General features: G+C 34.0%; 1 protein-coding gene across 3 annotated transcripts; it reads right to left on the bottom strand.

Moving 5' to 3' along the window:
- Positions 1 to 411: 411 nt before the first annotated feature.
- On the bottom strand, positions 412 to 10,983 carry LOC114805013 (kelch-like protein 4). Of its 3 annotated transcripts, none has more exons than XM_054232005.1 (6): positions 6,464 to 9,918; positions 6,060 to 6,392; positions 5,618 to 5,992; positions 3,615 to 3,776; positions 2,800 to 2,895; positions 412 to 2,738 (listed from the first exon to the last, which is right to left on the bottom strand). In XM_054232005.1, exons 2-6 carry the CDS (start codon positions 6,195 to 6,197, stop codon positions 2,523 to 2,525), a joined length of 987 nt encoding a protein of 328 aa, XP_054087980.1. In that variant the 5' UTR covers positions 6,198 to 6,392; positions 6,464 to 9,918; the 3' UTR covers positions 412 to 2,522. The 3 variants fall into 3 exon arrangements, with proteins under 3 accessions (XP_054087980.1, XP_054087978.1, XP_054087977.1); XM_054232003.1 differs by adding an exon at positions 10,909 to 10,983 and having other exon boundaries at positions 413 to 2,738; positions 6,060 to 6,637; XM_054232002.1 differs by adding an exon at positions 9,957 to 10,900 and having other exon boundaries at positions 413 to 2,738; positions 6,060 to 6,637.
- Between the last annotated feature and the right edge of the window lie 403 nt (positions 10,984 to 11,386).

Genomic DNA, 11,386 nt, shown 5'->3' with positions numbered 1-11,386 from the left:
ACAATTTCAATACGTAAACAAATAAATGAAGCTGTATGAAGAGTAAGAAAAAAGAAGACACAGCGATTAATGACGGAACTTTGAAAATTATTATTTTTTTACCATTCCCAAAATAGTTGTTGTTTGTTCCTTCTAACTGTAATATGTACATATATATAATACCAGAAAAGTCTTTAACAACAACAACAGTGAAAATTCTCTCTGTACGAATAGATAGAATTTCATGTAAAATTAGATCTTTTTTACACGTTTTCTATTTTTTGCACGATTTTTTTCTTAAATTGGTCCCAATAGTGAGTTTTATATAAAAATTTGATTTTTTTGCACGTTTTTTTTTTACACGAGTAATTTACTATCCCAGTTAACCGTGCAAAAAGGAGATCAACTGTATATGTTATAGTAATCCGATTTCGATGATTTTTCGTACATATTTTGCGTCCATTATAACTTAAATAAAGAACAAAATCTCATATATGTAATTACTCAATTAAAGTTACTCATTTATAGTACAAAATGCAAATTCTGAACAATGTTGTATGGTTGCTATACGTTCTAGTCCCCTGGTTATGATAATGATATTTACTCTCAGCTTTCCAGTCCTGATAATTGTAAACTCTAGAAAATTTTATAGTGTATGAGGGCCGAGGTAATTGTGGATGTGAACAGATTTTGTAAATTTTCCTTGCAAGGTATAAGGATGTCAAGAAAGTTTTATGTACCGAAATTTATTGAAATGGATCGAGTAGTTTTTGAGATGTGGTTTTTGATCCTTAAGTGGTCGACGCCCCGCCCATTTTATATTTAAAAAAATCTGAGTGCAACTCTGTAAATTTTAGTGATTCTGACGTTTGCCGCTAGTGAATTAACGTACTTTTAGTAATTTTCGGCATAACCTTTGTATGGAAGGTGGGCGTGGCTATAATCCGATTATATCAGATTTTATGGTGTGTAATGGGGTACGTAAGAGAAATGACTGCAGAAAGTTTGGTTGATATAGCTCCATTGGTTTTAGTGATATTAACAAAAATATATTTAGGGACGGGTCCACGCCCACTATTATCCAAAAAATCGACATTCAGATATACCTCTTCTCTGTGCGATCCTTTATACCAAATTTTACTATTATAGCTTTATTCATGGCTTAGTTATGACACTTTATAGGAATATATATACCAAGTTTCGTCAAGATATCTTAATTTTTACTCCAGTTATCCGTTGCACGAACAGACGGACGAACAGAGAGACATCCGGATTTGAACTCCACTCTTCATTTTGATTATTTTGATTTATAAAACCTTATATCTAACTCGTTTAGTTTTCTTTAGTTGAATTACAAACAACCGTTATGTGAACAAACATATAATACTCTCTTAGCAACTTTTGTTGCGAGAGTATAAAAATTTTAGGTGCTTAGCTGCTGAAATGTAGGAGTTATAAGAGCAAAACTTATATCTCAATAAGCGATTGAATGACATCTATATGATATAGTTGGATAGATATGAACTTACGGGAGATTCATTGCGGTGCTGAGCAGAAACACGGCTCTCTTTTAACACTTGTTGGCCAAGCTCCATTATCTGTAGTTTTCTGTTACTATGAATCTAATCTAACAACTACATATATCTCGATTTTTTTTAATTCTTCCTATAAATTCTAGTTTATTTCATTTTACCAATATCCAATCTCGAATCACAGAAACCCGTTAAATATTTTATTAGTTTTCCATTTTCTCATATTCCAATCTTTCTCAATCTTCACAGCTACATTTCAGCAAATTATTTGCCCCGAATTCCACATCAATCCATTCGATTCAGCGCGAATTTCTGATTGTCTTTCGCTGTAACATCATGACTGTTGATTCGCAAGCCAGTTTCTATGAAAAAAAAACAGAAAGCTATTCGTGTATCTACTTGAGCTGCCAGCAATTTAGCGCATTACATTTCGTTTTGTCGTTGTTATTCCCTGGTTGTCACTTACACTTCCGCTTTCAGCGATATTATTAGCCTTTGGAGAATCGCAAGAGTTTACGAGTGCAGCGCATTACTCATACGCAATGGTGTACAGCAAATGGGTTGAGCCCTCAGTTCTTACCTTGATTAGCATAAGTACGTGTGTGTGCATGCGTATTTTTTCGTGTGTTCTATGACATTCTGTTAGATTAAGTAAAAAGTTTAATTTTTTCCTTTTTAATGTTTTTTTGTTATTTATTCTTTATTCATTTACTTATTAACTTAACTGTGATTGTAATAATAACAACAGCGTTACTTTTCATTTCCACCACTCTTTGTGACCAGTCGATTTTTCAATTAGACTCTCTATATTTCGTTTACAAACAAAGCTAAATTTTGATTGGAACTGCTACAGATACAGATGTAACCACAATTTATTTATATATATATTCCAAAACAAGAACGAAAGCATTGACAATTACAACAAACTTTTACCGTTACAGCTTTTGATTCGCGTTAGACGAATTGTAAAAATTGAAAATGCACCACATTTTGTGTTTTTCTTATAAGTAGTTATTGTATTGATGTCAGTAAAGACAAAGAAACAACAAAACATGAACTTATCCGACCTACAGCTAATGGGCGCTTCATTTCCCAAAAGTCATTTGCCTCATTGTACACTGCTACAACTGTACTTCCATCCAGAAGGCTGCCACCAATTGTCCATAGTTTATTGTAAAAGGATACGCAAGCGCGACTGCCCCTGTAGCCATCATCCAGAGAGCAAATCTGTTTTTTCGGAAGATTTGGTTTAATATCAAACAATTGGAAAACATCAACTGAAATGTACCTGAGACCAGGTGTCTCGCTGTGGATCGTAACGTTCAACAACTGGGGGACCTTTATAATCGCCTACAACATAGATGTGACCATTGTGTGTAGCTACCTGTAGTGAAAAAAATAGGAATTAATATTTTATTTAACTTTATGGGTGGTAAGAGGACAGCTTAATTATAATTTTGTGTAAATTTATAGATATTTTCACTTGAAACGAAGTCGCAGTTCTAGAAATATCTGGCGAAGATATACCTCAGTGAAATCAAGTGAATTTTCTTATTGTATCGTCAGTATGTAATTACTAAATAAAATTGAGAGATTTGCTTGGTAGAAAATTTTTACTGGACATAAATTCGACAATATTTCAGTTACTTAGTCTATCAGCAATAAATATACAGGTTCACATAAGTCGAATCGTTATGTAAGGGTCTAGTAACTGGAGCACACACATCCTATATATGTTTCGATTATAAGTTTAAATACGTTAAATTAGGGTGCCTATACCTCAGCCACCTCACACACTTTAATACCAAGTCGTTGTGTACGTGGCGTGATGTATTGCGCTCTACTAAATTATAAAACGTGAACAGTTTGGTTCCATAGCAATTCTAAAGTTGATCTTTGCTTCCCGCAAAAGATTTCCGGAAAATTTAATTAACAAACAGAAATTTAGTTAAAATGTGTGTTAATTTTTCGCCTTTTTGCCTAAGTTTGCAAAATAGTTTAAAGTGAGAGCTTTATACTCATAAATGAACCTATTATTTCAAAGGTGATAAAGTTTTCAAAGTGCCCTCAATATATCAACCATTAGTTTTTAATCTTACTTACAGTAGGCTCTGCATGAATATATGTCATATCTGCACATTTACTCCAACTATTCGAATCGGGATTATAGCATTTAACAGATTTGAACCTACATCCATAATCTGAACCACCCATTATGCTGTAAGCAAACGTGCCACGAACTCCCAACCATTGGATGCCGTATACCTTGAAATAAACAATAAATAATTACAACTTATTTACTACATTGAAGTGATCAGCGTTGTGTTTCGTAACATTAACAACAGGTGAAAATTTGTATATTTTTTTGTTCTTCCACATGCGATTCCGTGTTTTGTTCTTCACCTTTTTCAATTTTTTATCAAAAATTGTTTAATAGCTTAGATCATGAATTCTTCTGTTTGCCTTTTAAAACACAGTCCGATTCATATTTAACTGGGCCATTCATTCCTCAGCGTAATAGTATAAGGACTAGTAGAAATAAATCACCTACTTTTGCATTAAATTAACGGTTCATTTCAAAATTAACCATTTTGATAACTTGATGCCTTTTGGAAGACAATCTCATAATGCCATTCTAATATTAACCCCTATTCGTAATGTTAAAAAACTGGACCACATAGTTTTAAAAAATTCGCTTTATGCGAATATACCATAAGCTACATCATTGGCTATAGACAAGAGCAGGTGGATATAAATGAACCTCTTAAAAACGTTTTCGGAGCTTCCATCGATATATGTGGCTTAGCGTTGTCTTGATTGAACACAAATCTTATTCTTCTGAGCAAATGCTTCCTTCGAACATCCCACTGTTGAGAGTACAGGTTCGAACAAAGTTTGGAGGTAAGATGGTGGCTAAAAGTAAATTATTGTCAAACCCATCACACACATAGCGAAACTTTCCTGCCCGTCAATCATTGCTTGGCCGGGCACCGTTTGCTTCGGTTCACCGCGTTTCGATTTCGATCGTTTTCGCTTGCCGTTTTTGTTAATGAACCACTTTTCATCAACTGTTGATGGTACCGCTAAATAAGTGTATTTGGTCAATCGATAATTTGATCGAGATTTCTTGACAAACCTTAGCACACTAATTCCAGATACTATGAAAAGGTCTGGTGTTGGTATGGTCAAGATCAAACTATTGCAACGATTAAAAATACAGTTAAACCAAAGAAGGATTTAACAAAACTATAAATTAAGTTATAACATTTAGAACAAAGGATACGGAATGCTATCTGCTGTAAAAAAGTGTTGGTACTTTGGCGAGTTCACAGACCAAAAGAGATTTTTTGTAAAGACCACCAATGCAGACGAAAAACCTCAGAAAAAGTAAATTTTTCAGAAAATATACTAGAAACTACTAAACTAAATTAATTGGTTCAGAACTGGTTCAGTAATTTTCAATTGAAGATTGGGTCGCATTCACCTCGATTAGTAAACGGTTCACGTTTGGTCAACGAAAAGGTCACTGAAAATATTATTGAAGTAACATTTTTGATTGGAAATATTAAAGAAAACTCATTACTAAGTGAACACGTCTTCCTGACTTTTAACTTATTTTGTGATTAATTTGTTTTTATACTACTTTAGTAAATAAATTTATTCATAAATGATCAGCATCGGCCAAAAATTGAGAATGGGTCGAACACTAGATCATTTATATTCTTACCTTTCAACTGACTGCAAAAGAATAATACCACCAAAACCATTGTTTCCATCCAATTCGACAACACTATGATCGTATCTTGACTGGTTCATTGCTGGCAATTCTCACCATGTTTTATTTGGAATATTCCAACTGAGAAATCTTTTGGATGGTGATTTATAGCTATCACCACCAATAAATAACAAATTGTCATCTTCTAAAATCGCACTAGAGTTTATATTATCCTTATATAGAGTCGCATATTTTTGCCATGTGTCCTCAGCTATATTATATTGAAGTACACATGGCTTCGTCACATTATCCTTTGATTATACCAAAAATATATATTGTACATATGTAATTAGAGATTAAATTTTGAAAGTTAACCGCTGTGAGCGCTTACCTCTTCGTAAACAAGCAGCAATGTTTTCTCATCACAATTTCTAGCACCGAGCCCTACACGTGGTTCAGTAAATCGCATATTTATCCTAGTCCTTGCTGAGGGATTACTGATCCACTGGTACGCCTGGAGGGCCAACAACTCACAGCCAGGTAATGACTGAATGTGATTCAACAGGAAGTCCACACCGAATTGAGTGAGCCGCAGACAAGCGACTAAATGAGAGAGGTGTTCTTGACGCGCAGAAACATCGTGATTAAACCAACGAGTTATGGCATCATAGGCATCTTCCTCACAAGTTACATTCAAATTGTCTGATTCTAGAAGACATTGCAATTTCTCAACATCAAAATTGAGAAACTCGTCGCTTTGGCTGATCTAATATTGACAACAAGGAAATTTCAATTACGCCATTGTGTATCACTCCGTGCAGGATCAGACTCACCTCCATGCAATTCTGTATTTCATATTCATGTATTTTCCGCTTGACAAGTGCATACACACCCTCTAATGTGAATTCATCGATATGCGCCATAATAAAGTCCATGCAAATGGTCACGGCATCTTCCAATTGCAACACCATTGCCGCCTTCAGCAACGCAGCAACATTGTTAACTGTAACCAGCGCCTGTCCGGTGTAGCAAAAGGTTATTAAGCGCTCAAAGATGTCGCTATCGATATCATTTATTTCGATGACAGGAGTATTGCCTTGATCGCGTTGAAGAGTTTCTCGAAGTAAGGTCTCGCTGATGAGACAATTAAGCGATGCGCGGATACACTGTGAAAAATAAAAATTATAAATTTCAATCAATACATCTTTATGGGACATTAAAGCAAGGTTATACTTACAAAGCCGCTGGGTTAGACACTTTAAAAGTCACATCTATTAGAGACTGTTCATCGTAGAAGCAAAATATTTTCTTCATTAACTTGTCCATGAAAAGTGGTTTCAATTCACTCAAATTACTTTGTGAAAAAGTTGTTTGCGTAGAACTTGTGGCCATTTTTAGTTATTGGACTTTCCTGTTGCGATTATAAAATATTAGATGAAAAATACTTATTTTAAATAACGTTAATTCAACTTGAGCTTTGCTTTCATTATTACAGTGAGTGTCACTTAAAATCGTACAGAAACAGCGAATGAAATTTTCTACTCATAATATGATTTCAATCAACAATTTTGGAATATATTAATAAAAAATGTTCAAAAAAAGTGGACATTTCTTTGTGTTCTGGCAATACCGTAAAATCGCCAAAAATGTCACTTAAAATCGTACAGCTGATTATTTGAAATATTTTTCGGGGAAAACCCACGAATTTTAGAATTGAAAGTTGACGCATATTGCCTTTTAAGTTATATACAGTGGTCTTCTTGAAGTTTTTAAAGTTTTCAGCATCAGAATTTAGCAAAATGAAGCAAACATCTCCCGAGGAACGTAAATTGACCCCTAATGACGAGAGATGGATTATACGTCAAGTGAATATCAACCCCAAAAATTAGCAACGAGCTGAATATTTACATCCAAAAGAAAGTCAGTGCCACAACAGTAAGGAGTGTACTTCGTAAAAACAGTTTTCATGGATGAACTGCTCTGAACAAACCATTTATCAGAGTACTGGCATCATGTTATTTTTACGGATGATTCAAAGTTCAAGGCAAACAAACAGTGTGGAGAAACCCAAAAAAAGAGATGGATTTAGCTAATCTGCGTGCGACTGTCAAACATGGAGGACGATATGTAATGGTGTGGGGATGTATGTCAGCACACGGAGTCAGTAATATGATTCTTATCAACAATATTATGAACCAGTTACATAGATATCCTCAAAGGAAAGCCATACCAAGTGCTTTGAAAATGGGAATCCGAACTAATTTTAAGCTTTACGCGGACAACCAATGTAAAAACACAGCTCATTTAATCCACGGTCATGGGCGCTCCATAACTGCCCGAAAGTAAGAAAAACTCCAGCGCCGTCTCCGGATATTAATGTGGCATCAACTCAAGAAATATTTTTTTGTTATGTAAACTATTGAATTTCTTTTGTTATTTTGGTAAAATAACAAGTTCAAATATTAACCAAACTCATAGTTCTGAGGTGTACGATCTTAAGTGACACTTACTGTAGTCTTATCTATTTTACGTGGATGCGTAAGTTCCGTAACTACGACAAACGGTTTTCTTGGAGAAAAGATTAAATATGTTTTCGTCTGTGAAAAGTACTGTCTGTCAAATGTCAATACCCTTCCTCAAGTGCTGATTTGCGAAAGTTAAACGTTTTCGACTGTTCGACTCAGATATAGGCGGTGTCCGTCGCGGCGATAATTTGAAGATAACCATTACGCCGTAATGTTTTATGAATTGTATACTTGCTCAATCATATTTCCGAAACTCTTTCCATTTCACTACATATGTCTTTCTGAACAGCTCACACGGCCATTTTTTCGTGCCATATTCCTAATTATGTCTATCATTAAGTGTTCGCGCGAGGTAAGGAAGATAACATTCCTTATCTTACTCACGAACCCAAATATATCAACAAAACCTTATCAGCTGTAAACATAAAAACATGTATCATGACATATACACATAATAATGTATTGTAATTATCGACTTGCACTGAGAGCACTCATCAGCATCTGTGTATAAGAGAACTGTGGAACGGCATCTCAAACGCACTGCGTACCGCTGCAGCCGAAACAATTGGATTTCGGCAACGACAAAAAACAAGCTGGTACGATGAGGATTGCCGTCTCGCAGCGGAGAGCAAACAGACTGCCTACCTCGCAATGTTGCAAACGACCAGGGCTAAGGCCTCCACTCCGTTGGAGGGACCAGGTGGAGAGCGACCTGGTTACACTTGGAATCTCCAACTGGCGTCGAATTGCAAAGGAAAGAGACGAGTGTCGCGCCCTCATCGATTCGGCTATAACCGGCTAAACGTTTGCAACGCCGAGCACATACACATACAATTATCACTAACAGCAATAAACCAAGAAGGTATATTATACTCAATAAATAAACTTAATAATAAATCCTGTTTATTATTTAACTCGCGCCTCTCGATCCATTTTTTTATTCTCCATTATTATTTTATGCTTCTTTTCGTTATTATATCACAACTTTTCTAAAATCTCAGGAAGTTTCATAAATTTTCTCGATTATTGTCAAAATAGGAAATAACTACTGGTCCACTTCACAGCACATGATAAACTGTTTCCACTTCTATGTGGAAGCTATTTTGTTTTAAAATGGTAACGAGAAACTCTTAAAAGTAACGATAAACAACGCCGTGCGATGAATTATGACGCAGCAATTTTGAATATTTAGCCAATTTTTGAGTTTTTACATTTACAACTAGCAAAAATTATTTGCAACTGGAATATGAAATATATTTTGTTTTTTTTTTTTTATTTTGATCGGTTCATAGCAGAACTTTTTTGAATTTAAGCGAATTAAAAATGAAAAAATTGATTTTAGATTGCCGTATGATGAAATACGACGCTGACTGTAGTTTTCTAACGTTTATAACGCTTACAATGAGCGATCCGTACAGAAATAGATCTATATCAGATCTTTGGGTTTAGAAACTACCGTTTTTTGCATGATTGTCAATTGCCATATTCATTTCTAATACTGCCAGGGAAACTCTAGTTCAATAGAAATGTTTTTTATGATAAATGTTGATGTTAATTGTACAATTTAATTTACACTCTTATTTAGTTTTTACAAACATCCTCCACCTTAAAAGATTTAAATTGAAAAAAAAAAAAAAACTTTTTTCTTTTATATACGAATGTATGTTGTAACTTCATATATAAATTCTTTATAATTTAATTATTTCTTCTTTTTCAATTATTTCTCCTTTGTTCACTTTAAAAATCCAACAAATCTAAATATATTTCGTCACTTTGGCAGCCATGTGCCTAGTATTACTGAGATTTATTAGCTCAATCTGATTATCAGCAAATTGTAGAGAACTAAAAACAAACCACAAGTGAGCGGCTAAGTGTTTGCAAACAAAAATAAAAATATAAAAACGATGTCACTGAGCAATACATTTGTTAGCGCTCTCAAATGTTGACTCTCAGCGCCGCACCGGGTGGAGATTTCAGCAAATGTTACATAGTATACACATAAAATTAGCGTTCACTTTTGTTGTACTTGCTTTTAGAAATCACTAAATTAATACGATCAATATAGACGCTATTCCTTTTCTAACAATATAACAATATCACAAAAAAAAACAACAATTGAATTGATTTCAAAATGTATATATTTACTCGTATGTACTATATATATTATATTTTATATATGTATGTATATATATGTTGACTTCATACCGTAACAACTCACGAAGTGACTGAAATATGAACTTATGTGCACCGCTACTCACGCTGTACTGAAGAAGCAGTTTTCGATACCATAGCTACTAACTGCAACCAGAACTTCGACGAAAGAAAGAAAGAAAGAGTTCAAGTCATCGCACACTTGTCACTAACTCGAAAAAGCAAAGAGCGTAAAATGAGCCCACATACTATGCGAAAAGACTACATACATATATGTATGTAAATATATATGAAATTTATAAATGAAATATAGAAGACAAACTTACGACACAATGACGTTACGCGAGTCAGAATGAGAACAACATGAACAAGAACCATTTTGAATATATAAAATTACATATTGAACTAGATTCATATAATCGTCATCTATAAAATGCTCCATGTATATAACAGCGTAATGATCATTAAAATTATATATTTTATTACAAAACTTTAGCCATCCGGATACTAGATACTAATTACAATTTCATGAGTTTTATTATATTATTATATATTTATAAATACCAAAATATCATTTGCAGACTTCTGATATGTTAGCATGCAACCCAATTGGTGTTGTGTGAGTAATAGTATTGAACGAACTCTTGATTGTTGAGTACAATCTGTGTTTTCACTCTTCAAAATATAAATGTGTAAGTATGTGGCAGCTAAACACTACACATTATTAATCCAGAGAGCCCCTCTCTTAGCACATACATGCATAAATATATATATTAACACTGAATTCGGGGTTTTCCCTCAAATACTGACACACACTTTTCTGTTTAAAGAAGATTTTCTTTTTTATTGTACTTGTTTCTATATATCACTAAATTAATATGATCAATATAGATCGCCACTCCCATTATAACAAAATTACAATATCGTGAAAAAACAACAAATGCGTAAAGCAAAGCTTATCTTATACTACATATATACTATATACTATCAAATGTAGACTTCATACCGTAGCAACACCCGAAGTGAATGTAATTTGAACGTATGTATTTGCTTCGCTAATCACGCGATACTGTGGAAAATTTCTCGATATCATAGCTACTAATTGTAACCAGAACATCGACGAAAGAGCATAAAAATATTATAAAACTCTCGGCATTGATAAGAGAGCGTAAGTGATCGTATACTTACACATACGGATTTGTCACTAATACGTACAAGCGAAGAGCGTGATACGAGCACCTACGATGAGATAATACGACCAAACTGCAATCAGCAGATTTATGGGGATGAAGTTATATATTTGACGTATGAAAGGAAAACAATTATTCCATTGTAAAAAAGCAAAAAATTAACTTTTTAAATTACTACATTAACCACATATACTGACTATCCTAAATCTTATCCTATACTAAATATAAAATATTGTGAGTTTTATTACTGATACACATATTGTAGGGTACGGCATAGACTCACTCTCTCAACCA

This window comes from Zeugodacus cucurbitae, chromosome 5, assembly GCF_028554725.1.
Source record: "Zeugodacus cucurbitae isolate PBARC_wt_2022May chromosome 5, idZeuCucr1.2, whole genome shotgun sequence".
NCBI lineage: Eukaryota > Metazoa > Arthropoda > Insecta > Diptera > Tephritidae > Zeugodacus > Zeugodacus cucurbitae.
The sequence above is the reverse complement of the archived record's forward strand: the minus strand, read 5'-3'. Positions and strand labels throughout refer to the sequence as shown.

Coding starts and splice junctions, on each gene's coding strand:
- LOC114805013 (XM_054232003.1), bottom strand. CDS start 6,443: ATGTCCCATAAAGATGTATTGATTGAAATTTATAATTTTTATTTTTCA. Junction 3,777..5,617: donor TGCTGCTTGTTTACGAAGAG/GTAAGCGCTCAC, acceptor GTTTATTTCAAG/GTATACGGCATCCAATGGTT. Junction 2,739..2,799: donor AGCGAGACACCTGGTCTCAG/GTACATTTCAGT, acceptor CCGAAAAAACAG/ATTTGCTCTCTGGATGATGG.